We start from the raw sequence: 23,914 nt of genomic DNA, 5'->3' as shown, positions 1-23,914 counted from the left end.
TAAACATCCTCTCAATGTACCAAACTAAAGATTAGAATAGAAACTACGGCATCTGAACAAAGATCAGACTGAGATGAGTGGCTGATCGACATCAACGGTCTCATAGGTTAATAGAGAAGATAGGTGTGTTTGATGTCATGCGGCGCTGCGCAGATCGATTGGCCTACGCTGTCAAAGTACCGCGAGAGCGATTCAAAATCAGCTTAATTCACGAGGAAGTATCGCTCTCGCGGTATTTTGACGTCACACAACGATTGGTTTGCGCAGTCCCGCATGACGTCGAATACACCTGACGTGCTGGATGTGAGATGGCCACGCCCTCGATGCGCAGCACTGACTCACTGTGACGGACATCACATCACAAGAAAACAACACGACAAACAGCAGACATGAGCGGTGAGACCTTAATTTAATCTCATGTCAGATATTTATCGATAAACCTTTGCAGAATGATGTTGAATGAGAATTTGCGCATTTGTTTACAGAATCAGAGACGCGTCAGAGACTGCTGCGCAGCGTCAAGAAGGAGGTACGTGCATCATCTCATATTTATCGCATATCGTCTTGTTAAACGATGCTGTTTAGTGCATCAGATGATGATGATGATGATGATGATAGTAAAGTAGAAGATTATGATCTTCAGTGCCGTGGGATCACACTGTACTTGATGCAAACATGATCTGTGATGAGGATGCGCAGTATTTCTAACACAATCCATCTGTCGCTCTTAACAGCAGATCCGTGATGCATTTTTAGGAAGACCATATAAACATCATCCCAAAATTCATCATCCCAATCAGCCATTGATTTAACCTATGTTGGATTACAATAGAGATTTTGTCAGTAGATATTGTGGCAGTATCATAGTAGAGTGATGGACTTGATGATGGTACATGTTCATATGGCAAAAATATAAGAGTTGCATTCTATGTGCATGTCATTTACATTTATTTAGCAGACTTACAAATGAGAGAGCATTTAACATTATCAGGCGGTTTGAGGACAGGGATTTGACTAGTCCTAGACTATTACATTTTTAAGAGCTGTCCAAACTGAAAACAACATGCCTCAAAATGCACACAAGTCATGTTTTTAGTCAGGCTAAACTTGTTTGTTATATTTCCTAATTACTAACTAAGGCCTAGTCCTGGTTTAATCTATTCCCTATCTGGGAAACCACCCCTATGTACTAAAAGCCAACAGTAAGAAGAGTTTGAGTGACATTCAAAAACAAAATACATTAGGAGCTGGATGAGAGTCACATCACTCCCTTCCGTTGAACATTCAGCTGGGGTTGCAAAATTCTGTGAATTTTCCAGGCTGGAAACTTTCCATAGGAATTTACAGGAATATATGGGAATTCATGGGAATAAACTAAGAATTTAAAAAGATGCAGAGTTGCCTATAACAGGGAACTTAAATGTAGTAAAAAATCTTGCAGCATAATTTTGTTTAAAAAGATTTCATGCAATTTCTACCCTGCACATTCCTCATGCACACTGCTTACTGAAGGGCCATTGAGCCCAAGGACTACATCAAGTCAAGTAAGTTTTGATGATAAAACTTTGATAAATATATCTGATCTATGGTATTATAGTTTAACTAGGAAATACCAGAATTTGTTTATACAATAACTAGCTAAGATAGCAATATTGCATTGAACATTAATGAGGCTAGCTATCATGTATTATGGTTTTTCTTTTACATTCTGTTAGCCAGGTTTTTGTTATCATACAGAATTACTGTACCACCTAACGTTTGGACACATTACTCATTTTAATGTTTTTGAAAGAAGTCTCTTATGCTCATCAAGCCTGCATTTATTTGATCAAGATTCCTTCAAAATCATTCATATAAGAAGTATCAAGTATAAGCATTCTTCAAAATTTGTATTACCTTGCATGCATGTCTGCTTATGATTAAACAAAAAGTTTATTTATGTTTGTATATACATGTCCCTAAATTTAATATCATCTCAAATAATTCCCGTTAAGTTTTCAATTTGGAATATTTCCAAAATTCTCCACAGTAAGTTTCCATGGAAAGTTTCTGCCCTATTCAGCACACACTTCCTTTAAACGTGCTCGCACAAACAAATACACACATGTCCATCTGCACACATTATCAGTCAGACACAAAACAATCAATGAATAAGAGAGTTTGTTTCATTAACGACATCAGGATCTCTTATGAGAGATCAGTACAGTCTGCAGGTACATCACACAAAACCTCTGCATCTCTTTACCCATCATTCATAGTGGAAATCAATTCATCAGATAGATTTAATACTTTAAGATGTTGGCTTCTTTTAACCTCTGGACTTTCAGGTCAAGCAGATTATGGAAGAGGCTGTGACCCGCAAGTTTGTGCATGAAGACAGCAGTCACATATTTTCGTTCTGTGGTAAGATGATCTTCCCAGTTTAAACAAGTCATCTGCTGATTCGTCCTGTTTAAGTATATGGCTTAGGTTCCTGATGTAATGTGGAGCTATGGGATTGTATAACCTGTTGTATTTGACTAAAGTCAGATCTGTTAGAGAAGTAATATCTCAATAACTTTATTTTAATGCTATTTCATGCATTCTGACTTATTAACACAGTTTAAAAGTAAAACTGCATCAAATGTCTGTGTTATAAGTGCATACGACATGAAAATGTAGTGAATCAGAAGTTATCCAGAGATAGTGGGATTATTTTTTGTGTGTGTTGCATGCTTCTGACTCGCTCCTCCCGCTGGACGCCAACAGTTGTCTTTTATAAATCTGATCAAACTAAAGACGGAGTTATGTGAGCTTTATTAATAACTCTCAATAACGACTCATGATGTTACAATTATGTGCTGATGTGTAACACACTTAAATCACTTAATTTGAACAGTAGTCCTATGTAGTCTAGTATAGCACTGAAAATAAACTATGCAAGCAAGTTTATTTAAGGGTGTAAAGTGATGGGTGACATTAAGTAATGTGGGAGGAGAGAGAGAGAGAGGAGAACATGATCAGGACTCAAACCCGGCTCGCCCAGAGACGCTACTGAACCATGTGTCACGGTACTGCCCACAAGACTGTGAGAACTTTCTTCCGGTCTTACCTCAAACTTTAGTGTGAAGTTTGATCCTGGGTGAGCTGTTGCTTGATGTGTCAGTATGGTGAGTGGGCTGGTGAAAGGACAACTAATTACTCGGTTATATGAGTTAGTCTGACTGATGGCACACCTCCACCCAACCATCTGTTCATGACAGTGAAGGAGCACATGTTATTATTCTCATGTCGTCATGATGTAAGGAACTCAAGTACATTCATTGAGGATGTATCCATTAGTCAGAGTGAGCGATGGATGAAATGTGACGTTATGAGTGTGTATTTGTGTTATATTTGTGCAGGTGTTGTGGAAGCGTGCGTGCTTCACAGACTCAGGCGACGGGCCGCAGGTTTCCTGCGCAGTAACAAAATCGCCGCTCTTTTCATGAAGGTGGGGAAAATGTTTCCTCCGGCCGATGAACTGTGTAGAAAGGTTCAGGAACTGGAACAGATCATTGAGAACAAGTGAGAAACAATCCAGTGCTGATGTTTTATGGTTTTAGTCGAACATTCACAACTAATTTACATCACAACCCCTTTCTGACTGAAACACAATATGCAATGAGAAAAAGCTGAAAAGCAAAATCATTTCAAATTTTTTATATTTAAATGAAATATTACAATGACAATCGTTTGTTCGCTTGTGCACTGATAAATAGGTCGATAACATTAGCAATGTGTATAAATAAATGGGGTCAGTGTGTGAATGATGCGTACACACCAAACATGAAGCATCGCGTTTCTCGCTCTCGATTACTTGCGGGATTGAACTTTGTGTCATGGAAATTTTGCGCTTAAGTGTTTTCAAAGCAATTGCGCTACCCAATACATGTCATTCGTATTGCCGCACACGAGTTTGCATCTATTTGCATCCTTGGATGGACTTTGTACCGTATGTAATCTAGTCACGCAATTTATTGAATTTACATTGCGTTCTTCGCTCTAGATTACCCACGGGATTTAACTCATGCTAATTTTTCGCTTGAGTGTTTTTGCAGCAATCACACTGCCCAGTTTGCGTCATTCGCATTGCCCCTCGTGAATTCACGTCTATTTGCATCTTTGCATTGACATTGCTCGCTCTAGATTACTCGCTGGATTTAACGTTGGGTCAGGTGAATTTTTCCTCGAGTTGCGATTTTTTTCCTTTAGGCGTATGGCGTATGTTTGTGGAAATTGCGCCACCCAGCGTGTATTTGCATCTTTGCATTGACTTTGTATGTAATCTACTTGCTCAAATCGTTGAATTCCTGTTTGGTGTGTACGCCCCTTAAGACTGCTTGTTCTCATTTTTTCTCAACCTGATGCTTGACATTCCTCCATTGTGATGTTCATTTTATCAACTTAAGACAAAACCATGGTCAGATGAGTCAGGACAGTGTCCGAAAACAGTCTGGATTGACCAACCTGTCCCCTCTGGCCATTAAATACCTCTGGATTCGCACAGCACTCACAGAGAAAGTGCTGGATAAAATCGTCCTTTACTTGGTGGAGAACAGCAGGTGAAGAATTATTTATTATATTTTTTTAATAAAAAATGCACTGTATTTTGTGTTTTGGTTTACATTTTTACTCTATTAGACAAATAGTTAAGTGCAGTGCATTGTGGGATATTATAATTCATGCCGTGTGCTCTGTTTTATATGGAACATTTTAGCAGCTGTTATGAGTCATACAAGGATTCTGTGCATACTACAGGGACAGCACTAGAAGTATGGTAGTATAGTGTTTAGGACATTTTAAAAAGACTTCTGACAGGATATTGGCTTAAGGCTAAAGGTGCCATAGGATGTAAAACTGTATTTATGGAGGCATAGATGAATAATAATAAGAGATGTGTACATGGTAATGACATCATGAGCCTCAAACACGATTCTTTCTTCCTTCTTATGTAAACCTCGTGCATGCAAAAGACCGCTGAAAAACAGACCAATCTCAACATAACACCAACTGTGACGTTACAGTCAAGATGTACACCACAACATTAAATTACACATTAAATTAAGTACAATGTTGTTACAATGATAAAACACAAAGTTGTGACTGTTGAGTTAGCGCTATATGCTAGTTAATGCTATATGCTAGTTAGCTCCATATGCTAGTTAATGCTATATGCTAGTTAATGCTATATGCTAGTTAGCTCCATATGCTAGTTAATGCTATATGCTAGCGTTTAGGCTGAAGTTCTACTTTTGACGTTACAGTTACGTTTTGCAGGTCCATAATGAAAAAAAAACACAAACTTACCACTCAGAAACATCCATTAACAATCTCCAAACAATTGATTATTCCTCAAAATCTGATACAGACGCAATAAGATCTGTTAACACACACACAGAGCTACTGAAGGAGCTGCTCTGAGAAACAGCCAATCAGAGCAGAGCTCAACATTATTATTCATGACCCTTTCAAATAAGATAATAATAGACCATTTCATTATAAAAGACAAATCCTAGGGTTGTAAATGGACATGAAAAACTGACTCTAGATCATTTCTGCACTTCATAAAACCACAAACCTTCTATGTAGATATCAGAGAACAATTTAACAGATTATTACAATGCATTCTTTGGCACCTTTAAATTATTGTTTCCTTTGTGAATTATTGTGTAGTTTTTGTTGGTATATTTGTGATATGTTGTGATGCTATGTGTTTGCCATACAGACAGCCTTTAGTGCTGATATGAGATAAAAAATGCAATAAAGTATAGTATTAAGAACAAGCCTGTGAGGTACTTTTATTTTGTATTTCAGTAAATTCTTTGAAAGAGAAGCTCTGTTGAGAGACCCAGTCGACGGTCCAATCCTTGCATCTTTGCTGGGTACCAGCTCAATTATTTCTCAGATATGTTTGTTGAAATATTGAAGTAAATGTGTATTTCTTCACTGATGGGGCAAATTAAATGGAAAATATGAATTCATTCTTCAGTTTTAGTGACATTTTCCATATTGAATGTTTTGTTTTCTTCAGTTGGACCCTGCGCTTTAGAGTACACTAAAGCAAAGACAGCCAATCACTTCTGGACAGATCCATCAGCCGATGAATTAGTGCAGAGACATCGCATTCACAGCGGTCACTGCCGACAGGACTCGCCCACTAAACGCCCAGCTCTTGTAAGACACGCCCAGTCACTCATTAACTTTAAATTTTTGCTGTAATGGACCGAGCTATGCTCTCCAAAATAATTTATAGCAACAACTCTGTGTTTTTATTTATACTAATGAATTTTAGGAGAAACATCTGAGAGCAATGATGTTATGTTTTGGTTTATAGATCCAGAAGAGGCAGTCCAGTGGCAGTATGGATGACAGACCTTCTTTTTGGGCTCGGGATTACGTTGAATCTCTTCATCAGAATTCCAGAGCCACGCTGCTTTTTGGGAAGAACAATGTCCTGGTGCAGCCGGTATATCATCACTCAGAGACGATGACATACGTCACTTTAATTACAGTTTGACAGCAAACTTTGTGTGATTTCAGACGGATGATATGGAATCTATCCCAGGATACCTTTCCCTACACCAGACCGCAGATCTGATGACACTGAAGTGGACACCAAACCAGCTGATGAACGGAAGCGTGGGAGAGTTGGATTATGAGAAAAGGTGACGTTTACCACCTTAGTGAGAGCATCTCTTAATTCAATGATTTTAAAACCAGCATTGATCTTCTTTCTTGCACTTCTTTACAGTGTGTACTGGCATTACGCAATGACCATTCGTCTGGAGGAAATTGTGTATTTGCACTGCCATCAGCAAGGTAAATATAAGTTGACATTTTCATCCTCATGTCTTTCCAAACCTGAACAATTTTGTTATCTTCTGAGAGCCATATATGATGGTTGTCATAATCTTCTTATGTACAGTGGACAGTGGTGGGACGGTGGTGTTGGTAAGCCAGGATGGGATCCAGAGACCTCCGTTCCGGTTTCCAAAAGGAGGTCATCTCCTACAGTTCCTCACGTGTTTGGAAACGGGTCTCCTGCCTCACGGACAGTTAGATCCTCCTCTGTGGTCTCAAAGAGGAAAGGTTTGCAAACATCACGTGATCTTCCCTTTTAACAGTCTGAAGAGGAAACCTTTAGTTTCGGACACGTTTTGTTTCTGTTCCAGGGAAAGGTATTCCCCAAACTGCGCAAAAGAAGCCCGCACGGGTCCTACGAGTCGTTCTCCGACAAAGACGAAGACGAAGCTACCGATTATGTTTTTCGGATAATATATCCGGGCAGTCAAGAATTCGGTATGTAACTGTGGACTTTCATGTTGTGTTTTTATTTTGAGCCACTAAGCTCATGTCATTCGGTTATCAATCCTTTGATTTTTGTTAGTGATTGGCTGATGACAGTTCATCTCATTTCTCATATTCTCACATCTTAAAGTGGCACCAGAACTGATAGACCAGAGTGTGAATCTGTGGCAGCCCACTCCCAGAAAATCCTCCTGTTCCTCCTGCTCACAGAACGGCTTGTCGGATGGAGGACTTCCCAACGGATGCAACCATGACAGGCTAGTCTGATGCTTTAGTCATATTCTTGACTGCAATAATGAAATGGAAAAGTCTACAGGAACATTACGATTGTTTGCATCTCAACTATATTTTCCAGTTAAGGGCCAGATTTACTAAAATTTTTGTCATTAAATAACGACTGTCTGGATTTATTAAAGATGCAGAGTGGATAATTAGCGCTAAAAAAGTGTGGTCTGGTTATTTTTGCCACTGACCTTATTTGCATATGCATTTCTAGGAGTTTCCTTTCAGACGCAAAATTTTGGGGAGGAGATTATTTAAACGATTCACGCAATGTGATTTACTAATGTTTGAGCATGTGATATAACTGATATTTGAGCCATTATTTAAAACCAAAAAAGCATGTCTTAAATCATTTTGCGCTTGAAATGGCTGCAATTGTTGCTGATAGGAGGAGGCGTCGCAGAGATCAGAGAGCGTGTGGTACAAGGCAGTAAGGCTTTGCAATTAATTGTTTTTCAATTTAGGATTTTCAGCTGTGATGTCTGTGGTGCTGAACTCAAGCGCATCAGGCGTTAGTTCACCCGCACCTCATCAGCTCTGCGACCCTGAACTAATTTGCTGCTTTTAGTAGATTGTGTTGGTCATTATGGGAATCAGCTGTTGCATCTGTGTTATTTAATTTGCGACTTTTCAGTAAATGACCTGCAGATATTATCACTCCCATCGGCGCTTTTTTTGAAATTGCGCTCTCACGCTTATTTGCCCTGTGTAGTAAATCTGGTCCCAAGATCCTAAAGTCGTTTCTTCCTGGAAAATCTAAATGTTTTATATTTTTAAAACCGGCATAAATTCGTTTCAGCGCAGGGCATATTACCATGATGTATGCTTGCATCACATATCATTGAAATCATTTATCTTATGTGTAAGTCGTGCCTGTGTGTGTGTTTTACAGGGCACCACTGAAGTTACTCTGTGAGACCATGAAACACCAGATCATTTCTCGTGCTTTCTACGGCTGTACGTGTCACACGACACTTATAATCCTGCTGTGCCCTTTAAAAGGGTTTCCATAATGTGATGTTTGTGTTTAAGGGCTGGCGTACTGTCGTCACCTGTCCACGGTCCGAACGCACCTGTCGGCTCTGGTAAACCCCACCATTGTTGAGCCTGACATTCCCTATGATGCCAAAGGTGGGCTCTCCGCAGAAGTATGGAAAACTTTTCTACAGGACAGTTCTGTATGTAGCTTTTCATAAATATCAAATTTTTACCTCATGAAATGTTGAAATGCTTCACACACTACGTTTGTTAACGTCCTCTCCGCAGGCGTACGAGGAAGAGGAACTCTTGCGGCTGGTTTACTATGGCGGCGTGGAGCCGTCTCTGCGTAAGGAGGTCTGGCCCTTCCTTTTAGGACACTACCACTTCAGCATGACCCTGAAAGAAAGGCAGGAGGTAAAATATGACGTTAAGTCCTTGACCCATCACCCAAAGAACCTCAGAGATATAAATGTTGGCTCTGTCTGTAGGTGGACGAGCAGGTTCGAGCGTGTTACGAGCAGACTATGAGCGAGTGGTTGGGATGCGAGGCTATCGTGAGACAGCGTGAGAAGGAACAGCACGCCGCTGCTTTGGCTAAATGTGCGTCGGGTGCCAGCGTGGAATCGCGCCAGGACTCCACCATCAGTACCGATGTAAATGTTTATTCCCTCATCCACCTACACACAGCTGATATTAAATCCATATCCGTGTTTACATTCAGATGTCTGTTTTTAGTCTCAGAGCAGCTCAGAGAAACGGAGTCTTGCGTGTTCAAAGAGCGACTCTAACAGCAGCACTCAGGTGAGACCACGACCAGAGGAAAATCTCATGTTTCTCTCTAAAGGAAAAATTAAAAATAGACACAAATGAGTCAATTGTCGTCATACAGTAAGAGTGCAGAGCTATGATATTATTGTGGAAAGCACCACTCAGATCATTTGACCTTGGAAAAACTTAATAAGTTCATATTGCCATCTCTGGCTTTTATACTGGAATACAGCTACATACATGAGTCTTTATTTTTATTTGTCCAGAAAAGACATTTAAGACTAATGAAGCACGAAACTTAAAGGTGCAGTGTGTAGATTTTAGCAGCATCTAGTGGTGAGACTGTGAATTGTAACCAACGGCTCAGTCCTTTCCCCCTTTTGCAACGCATAGAGAAGCTACGGTAGCCGCTACGTACAACGATGAAACGTACGATGTAGTGATGAATAGTGTGCTGCGGTTTGTCTGTTTTGGGCTACTGTAGAAACATAAAGCGCATCATGGAGACTTCTATGTGAAACGGTCTCATTCTAAGATAATAAAAACAATACAGTTCATTAAGTAAGGTCTTTATAGACCACTGATAATAAAGTTATGTAGATTATATTACATTTCTGCCAAGAGATCCTTTTAAAATTTACACACTGCACCTTTAAGTCTCAGTTGTATCTATTTAATCATTTGTGTCTACTAGCATCACAAATTGAGGTATTAAAAAGATCTTATTGGTGATTGTTTTTACTATGTTTGTTTCTTAACTCTTTCCCCACCATTAATGACTTATCTCATCAATAAAGAGAAAATGTTTCCCTGTCAATGATGAGTTTTTACGGCAATCTATATCCACTAGGTGTCCCTCTTACACAATTTACAAAAAAACACAAGCATCCACTGTCCAAAAAAGGTAAAAACTCGGTGTATATTTTGATCATCGGTCTAAATCTGATCTGCAACAAAAGTTAAATTTGATCAGTTTGTGTGTTCCTGGGATCCAACCTATGACCTTTTGCACTGCTAACACAAAACTGAACCGCTGAGCTACAGGAACTTTGAAACTACTGTCTGTCTTTTACTATAAAACACATTACAGAGGTAAAGTACTAAGTGCCATTGTAAATCTCGTACATTTGTCTGCAGGTATTTGGGTCCGTGGATGAGGTGGACCCAATTGAATCTGAGCCCAAACCAAAAGACGAGAAGCCACAGCCCAAGATCCCCAACGGGACGCTTCCGAACTGTACCAGTTCTCCAGACTCCGGGCATCCGTCGTCTCGTAACTTCTCTGTGACGTCCGGCCTCTCAGACTGCTCTCCGAGCACAGAGGAGACGTCTGCCCAAGAGGCCGGACCCAAAACGACAGCACCAGATCCACCGATAGCAAAATCTGAAGTCCCCTCCGGTTCTGACCCAGATGAGAAGCTGACAGAAAACAGCTCAACTGATGACGGCACTGTCGTCACACAAACAAAGAACGTCAGCCCTAAGATTGATCTGGAAAAACCCACAGAAAGTGACAAACCCCAAACATCTGATGCTGAAGAAATGAAAACTCAGCGGCCTGATGTGAATTCATCTGAAAGTGTTGAAAACATTACAGCAACTGAGGAGGCCGTATGCTCCCTGAAAGAAAACTCAAAATCAGAGAGTGAGCAAGAAACCACTTTGAAAGACACGAAAGACGATATCACAAAAGTGATTAATATAGAGGATGCCAAAATCTCTCAAATGGACAAAAACAAAGCAGATGTTTTAGGAGAACGCAGGGCCTTCAGCTTAGAGATGTCCAATGACCCTCGGGTGGAAACTTCTTCTGAGCTTTCAACAAAATCACAAGATGAATCACAGAATGTGAAAATGTGCAACATCACAGCTCCAGCAACTATCGGCTGGGAATCTGATCACAGATCCAATCCAATCAAATCTGAGTCTCCCATCACATCGCTATCAAAACTCTCTCCGGATATGTCAGACGACTCTCCGTCAGCCCTAGAGATGGAGGAGATCCCATCGTCTGTGGTCTTCATGTCTTCAGAGATTAACATACTGAATCAGCCGCTTACCCTGAGCCGCCCCATGGCCATCTCTGGAGAGAAATCAATGGGAATGCCGGCTCTGGAGCTCTGTACGGATCCGGGTGTTAACACCAGCCCGGAGGAGACCGAATCGGCTCTCTCAGAGGAGGAACCAGAGATGGAGAACCTATTCCCCAAACCAGACTCGCTGACAGTCACAGGAGAACACAAGAATGATGTCGCATCTCCTGCGTCGTCTATTGGGACAACTTACTCTGTGAGTCTACAGAGATTTTAAATATTATGAGATTTTGTCTTTGGTGTCCCCAGAGTACAAATGTGAAGTTTTAGCTCAAAATACCCCACAGATAATTTAAAATGTGCTGTTTTGGGGTGTGTCCTTTTAAATGCAAATGAGCTGCTAATGCAAACACTGATCACCATAATGGTGATTTGTTGAAATTGAAACTCAACTGTCCTGTCAATTATTTGTATCTCTGCACTAAATGCCAGTGCCGTGGTTGGATAGTTGCAGATTAAGGGGCGATTTAATAAGATCCATTTATGACATCACAAGGGGATCCAGATTTCAATGAGCTATTCTTTTACATGCTTGCAGGGAATGGTTTACCAAAACTAAGTTACTGTGTTAATCTTTTTGACATTTTCTAGGACCAAATTATAGCACTTAAACATGAAGTCAGATTTTCATGATATGTCCCCTTTAATACTTAATGAGGTATTTTACAGCAGGAACTGGTTGATCTGTACACGCTTAACCTGCACCGTATTGATAAAGACGTCCAGCGCTGTGACAGAAACTTCTGGTATTTCACCACGGCTAACTTAGAGAAACTGCGTAATATCATGTGCAGGTAAATACAGAGCTGATGCGTTTATATCACAAACACTTCCATTCATATTATTGATGTATGGTTTATTTATTTCGTATTTGAAGTTACGTGTGGCAACACCTTGACATTGGATACGTCCAGGGAATGTGTGACTTACTCGCACCTCTGCTTGTCATTCTGGATGATGGTACTTTATTCTGAATTGTATTTATTTACCACAATAAACTAAAGTGTGTGAAGTGTTGACTGCTGAAACAGACTTTATTTGATTTGTTTGATTCAGAGGCCAAAGCCTTCAGCTGCTTTACTGAGCTCATGAAGAGAATGAATCAAAACTTTCCTCACGGTGGAGCCATGGACAGACACTTTGCCAACATGCGATCTCTTATACAGGTCACACACACATACACAAACATAAACACGCATGCATTCGTTCTGCTGTTGTGATTTAATGTCTTTATGTAATCTCTTCAGATTTTGGACTCTGAGCTCTTTGAACTCATGCAGCAGAATGGAGATTACACGCACTTCTACTTCTGTTACCGCTGGTTCCTTTTAGACTTCAAAAGAGGTGAGACATTATTTTAGCCTTGAAGAAATATGATTCACTTTACCAACCTTCTGTCAATTGTTTCCATCTTTTTGCAGAAATGGTGTATGATGATGTATTCTCTGTGTGGGAAACCATCTGGGCGGCCCGTTACACCTCATCCCAACACTTTGTGCTCTTCATCGCACTGGCATTGGTGGAGCTGTATCGAGACATCATCCTGGAGAACAACATGGATTTCACCGACATCATCAAGTTCTTTAATGGTGAGATGATGAGACTGATGAATCTGTTGTATGAGAGTCTTTAGACGGTCACATTGAATGTAAAATCAGTTTTATGAGCTCTGAATGATGTGAGGTTTTCTGTTATGTCTCACTTTAGAAATGGCAGAACATCATGATGTCCCCAAGCTTCTGGTGATGGCTCGAGAATTAGTCCACAAGGTCCAGATTCTTATTGAGAATAAATGATCGTCTGTCTCATTCTGCCTCCATTACCAATTTTTAACCCCTTTACTGGCGCTGTCCTGTGAGCGGGACACCTGAGTTCAATATTTTGCATGTAAATGTTAATCTATCACGAAAAAACTATATATCATTGAAAGGTCTACGAATTTTCATATACAAAACCTTTTAGCAGTAATAATAATGCAGTGACAGTCATTTATTAATTTGTGAAAAAGAGTATGCAGCGAAACATTGACACCTAGTGGCCGTTATTGGTAAAACCACTAAAAGTGTGACACAAGCCTAATTTATGTATAAAATATATACTTTACTGCATTATTTTATTTATTACAATAAATGTAAACTGCTATAACAATTTTTTATCTTATATTTTCATCCCCATACACTTTAAAATAAGACCAAGATAAGGCGTCTAGACAAAAAAAAAGCCAGAGTTAAATGAATTTGAATATAAAAAGGGCTGCGCCAGTAAAGGGGTTAAAGATGTTCTTTGTTTGTTTTTGCTGATAATAACAAAACTTTCAGAAAAAACAGATGACAATATTGCAGAGAGAGAGAGAGAGAAATAGTTTTTTTAATGTTATGGATGATACAAATGATAAAATATTATATAAAAGATTTAAAAGATTATCTATAAATCAAGTGTGTGACCAAATACTAAAAGATGCCCTTTCTGATACAGATTTAGATCGATTTAGATCTAAAAGCACAAAGTATTTAAAACAACGTTGTATATTGATTTATTTTTTAAATAAGTGAAAATCAGAGATGTTGATTATAGTTCAGATATCACCATACAGTATTTGCACGAAAGTTTTGTCTGTGAAATCAGACAGTAGATGTTATCATGTGTTGTCTCATCAGCATCGATGGTGATCGGAGTAAAACCACCCCAAAATCAAAAGAAATAAGATTTACATCAAAGAAATAAATAAAAGCCTATTTTTAAAAGAATTAAAAAAGGACTTTGCAATGTGATGTGATTTTTGTGTCATGGTGCACAAAATCTTAATCATCCTTTACAAAAGCTTTTTATTTTTTAATCCTAAATATAAATCAATGACAGGGTGATGGTGATGTCATAACATTTATTCATTGACTGTATTGATCATACTTTCATTAATATGTTGAGCTGCTATACAATGAAGTACCTCACTCAACTTTACTGTAAAACAATCACCAGAGATACTTTCATCTGTATTGATCTTTTTGCCTTAAGTTACTCTGTTCAGGGACGCATGCGGTGGCCGCTGGTGTCACAAAGCCATTATGTGTGCGTGTGCGTGTGTTTGACTGAGTTTTAGTTTGTAGCAAACGTTCATATATATCTGATATATGCCATATTGATGTGCGTGTGAGTCTCTGAATTACCAGCAGTCAAACATGTGTGGTTATTTCATACTTTTAGCACTTGTTCGATTGAATGTGATTGTAGTAATCTGATAAAGCACCTGTAATTCTGACTGATTGTTTGAAGTGCCAGTGTTATCAAAAACTCCCTCCTTGTATGCCAATTTGATCTCTTTATCAGTTCTCTTTGTATGTATTGCTGTTATAAACTCTTTATCATTAGCTTACATTGAATGATAGTGTATGTAGGCCAGAATATTATAATATCTAAACGTTTGAAATGTGCATTCAACTGATAAATGACACGAAACGCTGACAACAGACACAAAAGATTTGTTGAAATTCTTCTGGAAACGTATAAATATATATATTTTTATTGTACTCTGTGAATCTACATAGTAAACTGTCAAGACTGCGTGCTGCATATGATATAATCTGTATTATAATATTTAATAAATGTGTGTGTTGACTGAGCTGGCTCGTTGTGAATTACTTAAAAATCATGTAGGGAAAGTATATGATGTAAATGTCAAATTGTACAAGGGCTTCACATTAATTTAATGTACTGGTTCTCAATTGGGGGGGGGGGGGGTTGGGGGTGAGTTGGTGACAGGTTTTAAGACATTTTATACAATACATTAATTTATCATTTTTAAATTGTTTAAGTCATGAATTTTTTTGGGAGGGCATGAAGGGCTGCGTCCCACACATGCAGAAATGTTTGAGAACAACTGCATTAATGTGACACTTACACATTTACTTGGATAAGCTTTGTTCACTGTAATATTTATATTATTTATATAGCCACTATATTATTACATATAACACCACTAGTGGTGGCTGGTGAATTCTCTTCCTAGGGGCACAAATTTAAAGCATGTGTTCTGTGCATCATGTAAAGCTATGTGCATCATCTGTCATGTCAAAATACCTGCCTGCTGTTCACAAAATATTAAAAAAATAATATATATATATATATATACACACACAAACACACACATGTATGCGTAAAATCACCAAAGATTTTTTTTCATTTAAAGAGAACGTATTATATACCAAATTAAATAAATAAAATGTAACAGAACTGTTTAATAATTTTAATCATTTTTTGTGTGTGTTTGAATAAATGTTTATTAAAACATAATAAAGTAAAATGGCCTTTTTTGTGAAGCAAAGTAATTGATTGTTGACATGTTTTGTGAATTTAAGAAGTTAGTATTGAAATCGATGTTTAATTTCAATTTCATTTTTCTATATTTAGGACTCTTACATATGAAGTGCTGACGTCATCGTCGCGCGCCGCTCATAATCACGTGGTATCGGCAAAGTCAAGCGAGCTTGCGGAATAAAGACAGACAGCGTGTGATATAATAAGAGCGGATAAATATCAGTGTTAAGATGAACAGTGTTGGTGAAGGCTGTACGGATCTTAAACGTGACTATGATCAGTGTTTTAATCGATGGTTTGCTGACAAATTTCTGAGAGGGGACCGCAGTGAAGATCCGTGCACTGAACTCTTCAAGAAATATCAGACATGTGTTCAGGTAACTCAACGATAACTTGTATCTGTACAGGTTACCGAGCAATAACTTATGTTACTGTGACTGCGTTAATACGTTTGTGACACACATCACAGTAAATTTAAATATTCATAGAATGAAGAAATATGATTGGAGTAATGTGAAATGTTAAACAGTTACGTGTACTTACAGAAAGCTATCAAAGAGAAGGAGATTCCCATTGAAGGTTTGGAGTTTATGGGTCCCGATAAAGAGAAAGCAGACAGCTGACATTCACCTGAACGTCACGTGATGTCATTTATGGACATGATGATGGAGATTCATGGACAGGAGAGCATCACTAAAAACTCTCTGATGACTTTATCATGGACACCTGAATGAAGTCAACTGTTGGATCATCATGTTTATTGCTGAACTCATTTTACATTTGGTGCTTAACTTGGTAAATGATTCTAGTTCTAGAAGAGAAGGTTTGTTTTGATGCTGGAGCTGTCTGCAACACATCACTGATGCTTTAGACATGCAGAGAAAATGCATTGCATGTGTATGAAGAGCAGTGAAAGACTTGAGGTTTTTGGTTACATGCATCTGTTTTTAATGCGCTTCAAGAGATCCGTGTGTTTATACGATGGACGATGTTTAAGGTCAATGTAGAAGATACTTCATTTCTGTTGACCATCTTCATAACGACTTTTAAATGCAATGAACTCATTAGGTCAGATTGATAGTGATGTAAAACAGATCTGCATTGTCTTTAATTTATAAATATCATCCTGCTCAGTGTAAAATAATTATATCTGTGGGAGATGTCAAACCAATTTTATTCTGTTTACTCTTTCTGTTGCTTGTGATAACTGTATAGGAATTCATCATCATTCATAGTTTACGTGTACAAAAAATATACAAGAATATTAAAAATGTTTTAACATTTGAATATCTTAAACAATACCTTGACGATAAAATGCATTAAAAGTAAAACAAAAAAATGACTATTGAAGGGGTTGAAAATCGGAAGTGCTATAATTGGGTCTTCAGTGCTTCTGTCAACCCAGTAACTTACTTTGGTAAACCATTCTCTGCAAGCATGTGAAAAAATAGCTCATTCGGATTTCGACTGTTTTGTGATGTAGGTAGTTCAATTCAATTTTATTTATATAGCGCTTTTCACAATTGTTAATTGTTTTAAAGCAGCTTTACATGAGTAGATGTAGGGGAGAACACGGAATAATCAATAGATAGTATAAGAAGCAGAATACAGCGGCTAAGAATAAACCGTACAAGTGAGCGTATTAATAATGTAACGTATACAGTAAAGTGCTAAGTTAAGCCAAAGTTGGCTGGCTCTCCCTGGGACGAAAAAAACCCCTAGGAGAAAACCCGGTAGGAAAAACTCCTAGAAGGACAAAAATTCTTGGGAGAAATTAATATATATTTATATATATATATATATATATATATAAACACGGTAGGGATAGGAAGCAGGATATAAACATGGTAGGGATAGTAAGCGGATTAAACTGGTTCAGCTGGTGGTTGTTGGTCGCGCATCGGCTGGGCATCACGTTGAAGGACAGCCAGTAGATCAGTGGTGCGATGACCTTCACAGCAGCAGGAACTGGGTCTGTTTGTCTCATTGTCCTCGGGGTCGAGGACGAGACAGGGAGACAAAAACAGAATTCTATTAGCGTAGGGGCCGTTCACATGTAATGCAAGTGTCATACATTATAGTGGTTTAAAATCCGCTCTGTTCCAGACAGGCTAACTATTGCGGCAAGAGTATATTACCCATATGAGGTATGAGTGCTTTGTTCTAGATGAAATAACTACTGCGGGATAAGTACATTTACTGGACATTTCATGTGAATGCTTTGTTAAAGAAGTTTAAAGAATTAGCTTTAAATTGATCGACTGTGTCTGATACTCAAACTTTATTTGGTAAATCATTCCAGAGCTTAGGGGCTAAGTAGGAAAAGGATCTACCACCTTTAGACACTTTTGATATTCTAGTTATAATTAAGTAACCAGAATTTTGTGATTGCAGTTTACGTGGTGGATTGTATTCTGATAGTAGTTCTTTAATATATGAGGGCGCTAGGCCATTTAAGGCTTTGTAGGTGATTAGTAATATTTTAAATTGTATGCGATATTTAACTGGTAGCCAGTGTAAAGATGCCAGAATTGGACTAATGTGGTCATACTTTTTAGATCGAGTAAGCACTCTTGCGGCGGCGTTTTGAACCAGCTGTAGCTTGTTTACCTGATTTGCATGGCATCACCCGAGTAACGAGTTACAATAGTCTATTCTAGAGGTCATAAAAGCATGGATAAGCTTTTCTGCATCTGATGCAGACAGCATATGGCGTATTTTTGAGATATTTCTAAGATGGAAGAATGCTGTGCGGCAGACGTTGGAGATATGACTATCGAAAGATAGATTGCTGTCAAACATAACGCCTAAATTCTTAACCGTGGAAGATGGCACCACCGTGCAGCCATCTATGGGCAACTTGTAATCTGACATATTTTGTTTGGAGCGATTTGGTTCAATAATAAGTATCTCAGTCTTATTGGAGTTTAGCATAAGAAAGTTATGTGCCATCCAGTCCCTAATATCAGTGATATAGTAGGTAGTGAGTGTTATTACAATAATATCGCCCCTTAATCTGCACTATCCAGCCACAGCACGGACATTAAGTGCAGAGAGAGAGAAAATAATTGACAGCACAACGGAGTTTCAATTTCAACAAACCACCATTATGGTGATCAGTGTTTGTATTATCAGCTCATTTGCATTTTAAAGGACATTTTAAATTATCTATATGGTGTTTTGAGCTAAAACTTCACATATGTACTCTGAGGGACACCAAAGACTTATTTTACATCTTTACAAATTATAATATGACCCCTTTAAAAGTTCCTGTGAGCATAGCATCAGCATAACCCTGCTTAGTTAATCCCTTCAAAGCACTTGTTTTTAAAAATGAGACTTTGTAAAAAAAGAGTATCTTTGATTCAATGCTTTAATTGATAAAAGGAAAAATAAAATTTGCATAAAGTCATGATACAACAAAGACTAATCACATGGGGAGATTACTGACAAAAAGATTTAAAAAGTCAGCCTTTTATTGAAATTATGTCAAATAAAAATGGGTCTTGAAATTGAGCAGATTAAAGATACACAATAATCATGTTTTTCGTCTGCCTACAGTCAGAAACGGCGACTATTTCCAGTGAGTTACAAATTAACTTGATCACGTAATCTGTTCTTTAAACATGTGCATCGTCACATGATGATTTACATTTTCTCAAACTCAGAAACTTGTTAATATACTGAATGTTGAATAAGGCCATTTGGGTTTTCACAATAATGGAATGTAAATTACAAAACTCTCAAACATAAACTTGATGAAGGAGCTGTGGGTCCTGCACTTCATCGATAGTGACGTGGAGGTGGGCTGTGATGTTGAATGGGTGGTCGTCGAGAGGGAGGACTATGGCGGGACATGTGTCGCGGAGGAGACCGGTAGCGTGGAGGAGGTGACCCTCTGCTCTGATAGGGAGATGAGTAACGACCACGAGATCTGGAACGGGAACGTGAGCGGCCCCAGCTCGTACCCCTGTCTCCCATCACTCGGATGTATGAAGTCTCTCCCTGCAAAACAAACATTTACATTGCTCTAAATGAATGTCTCTTCTTCCTCAAAAAATCAAAACAACAATGCCTCTCCATTAAATCCTAACCGGTTCTTTAAAATTCTTAGTGATCAGATTTGAGCAAAATTTTTGCTATATTTTTTAAACGTTGATAAAAAAAGACTTGTGAAATGAGTGTTTGCATTACCCGATGCTGTGCAACTAAAACATGATTTTTTTTTGTCTTGTGATGAGTATGAATATCACAGATGCAGGAATGTTATTTAAAGGCGGCATATCATGAAAACTGAATTCAAGTTTAAATGCTATAATTGCTTCTATCAACCTAGAAAATGTGATAAAGATCAACCCAGTAACTTAGTTTTGGTAAACCATTCTCTGCAAGTATGTGGAAAAATAAGGTAATTGAAATTTGGTTCCCCTTGTGATGTCAGAAGGGGATCTTATTATAATAATACAGCCCCTAAATCTGCACTAACCACAGCACTGTCATTTAGTGCAGAGAGAGAGAGAGAGAAAATAATTGACAGCACAATTAAATTTCAATTTCTACACACCATTCATTATGGTGATCAGTGTTTGCATTTTATCAACTAATTTGCATTTATGAGGAGTTTAAAGAGTAATGAAAATGTAAGTAATGTTCACCTTAGTTTTATTGGATTCAGTCTCTTTGGACGAGCCTTTAAACATGGGTCCTAATATCTGTTGACGGTGAAGGACTTGTATTTGTGATATTCTCTTTAATATGTTTGTCATTGTTTGTTCACATCAGATTTTTTCGATTAAATAAAATTTGCGTTTTGATGCAATTTTAATTTTGAGAATCAAGATTTTTAATGGAAGTTGGTTACAGTCAAAGTGAAACAGTGCAGACATCATCTAATTACACAGCAGGGTTATACTGCATTGAAAATGAAATGGCAGCCGCCCAGGCAAAATTTCAGAAAGATATTTTAAAAAAAAAGGGAATTTATTTTATATTTATAGCATGTTGATCCTTTTGTGAACTTGGATTGGAGCTTTAGTTTCTTTAATGTTCTTGCATCTTGTATAATATTATTGGAAAGAGAAATGTTACTGCAGTATTGTTGTAGTTGTCTAGTAAAAAAATTGAATCGTGGATTGGTCAAATGTTTAAAAAAAAAAAAAAAAAATAATAATTATATTCTAGATTCATTTTTTGCTATATTGCCCAGCTTACAGGCTCCGCCCCAACCCACATTATTGGTAAAACTAGAAAGTAAAATGTTGGACTGAGCAAATTACTTAAAAAATAAACAGCAATGTTTTGATTGCATGTCAAAGTGTGTCACTTATCTTAGGGGTGAGTTAACACTGCGAACATTAGTTCATAAATTCTGATGATAAAAGTTTAATTTGCCCTCACCTGGTGCGACCTGAACTCTGTGCCGTCGAGGCGACGCAGTGCATACTCCATATCTTCACGTCTGAGGAATTCAACCACGCCCTCTCCGTCCCGCTGCACATCAGCGAAACACACGTCGCCCGCCTCTCGCATGTGATCTTTCAGGTCCTGCCAGCTGCCTGAAGGAGGAAGACCTGCAGAAGAAACAACACGTCACATCTGAGACTTTCATTTTACCTTCCAACAAACCGACAGCAAAGTGCTTTGATAAAAACTCGAGCATTCATCAAGATAAAGACTTAAAGATATTATCTACTGGAAATTAATCCAGTAATCCAGTGTCACTATATTACAAGTACTCAATAAATCATAGGGTCTGAGAGGTGTTTTTTTTCCAAGAGGAGCGTGTTTTAACATCTTGATGACGAATCAGACTTTTCTTTCTTTAAACTGTGCATTGAAGAACCGTTCACAAGACCAGAAATGTGCATTTATGAAAGGTCAACTTTGATATCAAAGACACTGTAGATTAAAACTCAAACTTACCCGTCACAGTAACCTGGAACTCGGATCTACGGACCGTGGGCATGAACCTCCTCCGTGCCGCTCCTCCTCCTCCTCCTCCTCCTCCACCACCACCTCCTCCTCCTCCTCCTCCAGGTCCACTAAATTTGGATCCAGAAGATCGTGGGTATTCCACACGAAGCTTACTGTTTCCAAATCCATATCCATTCCTTCCAAAGACGGCATCCTCCGCATCCCTACAGGAAGAGAGGAAAGTTCTCCTAATTTTCTTTCTAAACGTGAAAAGCCCCATCCATGTTCTCGGAGGCAGTGCGACTCACCGTGGATCCTCAAAACGGACAAAGGCAAACGGGATCGTCCCCCGGTTGTTCTTCAGCTCAATATCCCGTATTTTTCCGTATTTGTAGAAGAGATCCTCAATGTCCCTCTCCTGCACGTCCATGGGAAGGTTTCCCACGTAGATCCGTCCGTCCGACATGGCTTAAACCCTGCTAACACAAACCGAACGGAGCTGCAGCCTTCGTAGAAATACAGCGTTTCCAAGACAATCCGTATATCCAAACTCTAGTCCGTCCTTTTAAAATCCCTTATTTAAAACTCTAAAATCTGGTTGTAGCAGTACATGTTGAGTTCAAGTAACCCAGCATAGGACCCCTCTCCAGGATCAAAGTCTGAAAACTTAGAAACACAAGATAATCAATACAAGACCCCTGGTTTACACCTCAGTATGAACATATATGAGGCTCAGGAGAGGACGGGACGGGACGGGTGTGTTTAAAGGGCACGTGTGCATTACCATACTTTGAATAGACATTTGAATAACGTCTACAAACCAGATTTACATCTGATGCACCTATATGAAGGTTTTCTTTCGCTTTGAGTTAAACCTTTAATCAGGCTGATTTATTATCTTACAAAAAATAATCTTGCTTTAGGGCAACTCTTGTACTAACAAATGTGACCCTATCTGTGAAATCCAGGGTAAAGTCTTATAATCTAATAATGAGCATCATAGTTTAATTTAATCTTTGACATGACCTTACTCAGAGTCAATATTAAATATATCGAGGTTATATTATCTCAAAGCATTATTAAGGATGATTATACGTTGAAAACACCCCAAAAATTACTTCCTGATTTCACAGGAAGTCACATATTAAAACACAAAACACATTATATATACACATACTAAATGTATGTTGTGTCAAAATATTCTCCATTTAACTACTTAATTAAACAAATAATTTTTAAGTTTGTGTATAAATAATGAACTACACGTGTTTATTTTAATTGTCAGTAAAAACTAGTTTGTATGGCAGTCGTTGAACTCGCCATGACAGCAGGTTAGAGTGCTAATAATCTTAACTAATGCTGTTAACTTAACACACAGCTCAAAGTCCTCAGCTTAATTCATTCATATACAATGTTACTTATATCCATACGATATTTAACCAAATAAGTGTAAAATCTTCTTATGTGAGCATTAAAATCTAAACAAAAAAGATGAGCACATTAGCATATTAGCTGCTAGCTCCTTTGTTGAGATAACTGCTCAACGCAAAATGACAAATGCAAGAAAATAAAGGGGACAAACTGTTTCATGCGTGAATATGTTTGAAAATATAGACGAAAAGAAAACGAAAACTGGTGGTTTTCTTTACCTTTATAATCTGCAGTTGGCGATTAAAAAACTGAAATAAACAAGCGCACGCGCTTCCCCTCCCGGATCAGGAAGTGACACAAAGCTCCGCCCCCTCAGGCCAAAAACCGCGACTGCAACAAACCGCGGAAACCTCAAAACCATCACATCACAATAAATAAATACATAAATAAATCTTTATTTTAACATCATAAAATAAATAAATAAGCATCTTTATTTTAACATCACAATAAATAAATAAATCTTTATTTTATCATCAAAAAATAAATAAATAAGCATATTTATTTTAACATCACAATAAATAAATAAATTAACAAATACATAAATAAATCTTTATTTTAACATCACAATAAATAAAAAAGCATCTTTATTTTAACATTATAATAAAGACATAAATAAGCATCTTTATTTTAACATCACAATAAATAAATACATAAAAAGCATCTTTATTTTAACATCACAATAAATAAATAAATTAACAAATACATAAATAAATCTTTATTTTAACATCACAATAAATCAAAAAGCATCTTTATTTTAACATTACAATAAATAAATAAAAAAGCATCTTTATTTTAACATCACAATA

The 23,914-nt window shown here is 37.9% G+C and overlaps 3 protein-coding genes across 5 annotated transcripts; 2 read left to right on the top strand and 1 right to left on the bottom strand.

The window, feature by feature from the left end:
* Positions 1-136: 136 nt before the first annotated feature.
* Positions 137-15,069, top strand: sgsm1b (small G protein signaling modulator 1b). 2 transcript variants are annotated; one of them, XM_065264535.2, is made up of 25 exons: positions 137-396; positions 486-529; positions 2,328-2,403; positions 3,384-3,546; positions 4,431-4,583; positions 5,836-5,903; positions 6,053-6,195; positions 6,356-6,487; positions 6,562-6,686; positions 6,773-6,840; positions 6,947-7,110; positions 7,194-7,320; positions 7,460-7,586; positions 8,504-8,568; positions 8,644-8,759; positions 8,878-9,006; positions 9,081-9,245; positions 9,328-9,393; positions 10,498-11,649; positions 12,123-12,247; positions 12,331-12,413; positions 12,510-12,619; positions 12,701-12,797; positions 12,875-13,042; positions 13,161-15,069. In XM_065264535.2, exons 1-25 carry the CDS (start codon positions 390-392, stop codon positions 13,247-13,249), a joined length of 3,762 nt encoding a protein of 1,253 aa, XP_065120607.1. In that variant the 5' UTR covers positions 137-389; the 3' UTR covers positions 13,250-15,069. The 2 variants fall into 2 exon arrangements, with proteins under 2 accessions (XP_065120607.1, XP_065120598.1); XM_065264526.1 differs by having other exon boundaries at positions 141-396; positions 8,644-8,789.
* Positions 15,070-15,892: 823 nt separating this feature from the next.
* Positions 15,893-17,047, top strand: triap1 (TP53 regulated inhibitor of apoptosis 1). The gene is made up of 2 exons (XM_065257810.2): positions 15,893-16,141; positions 16,310-17,047. Exons 1-2 carry the CDS (start codon positions 15,995-15,997, stop codon positions 16,385-16,387), a joined length of 225 nt encoding a protein of 74 aa, XP_065113882.1. The 5' UTR covers positions 15,893-15,994; the 3' UTR covers positions 16,388-17,047.
* A 2,072-nt stretch (positions 17,048-19,119) lies between these two features.
* srsf9 (serine and arginine rich splicing factor 9) lies at positions 19,120-23,435 on the bottom strand. 2 transcript variants are annotated; one of them, XM_065264547.1, is made up of 5 exons: positions 23,327-23,435; positions 21,986-22,343; positions 21,687-21,901; positions 21,162-21,334; positions 19,120-19,769 (listed from the first exon to the last, which is right to left on the bottom strand). In XM_065264547.1, exons 2-5 carry the CDS (start codon positions 22,141-22,143, stop codon positions 19,548-19,550), a joined length of 768 nt encoding a protein of 255 aa, XP_065120619.1. In that variant the 5' UTR covers positions 22,144-22,343; positions 23,327-23,435; the 3' UTR covers positions 19,120-19,547. The 2 variants fall into 2 exon arrangements, with proteins under 2 accessions (XP_065120619.1, XP_065120628.1); XM_065264556.1 differs by having other exon boundaries at positions 21,986-22,153.
* Positions 23,436-23,914: the final 479 nt, after the last annotated feature.

The sequence above is a fragment of the Paramisgurnus dabryanus genome, chromosome 10 (genome assembly GCF_030506205.2).
Source record: "Paramisgurnus dabryanus chromosome 10, PD_genome_1.1, whole genome shotgun sequence".
NCBI lineage: Eukaryota > Metazoa > Chordata > Actinopteri > Cypriniformes > Cobitidae > Paramisgurnus > Paramisgurnus dabryanus.
The sequence above is the reverse complement of the archived record's forward strand: the minus strand, read 5'-3'. Positions and strand labels throughout refer to the sequence as shown.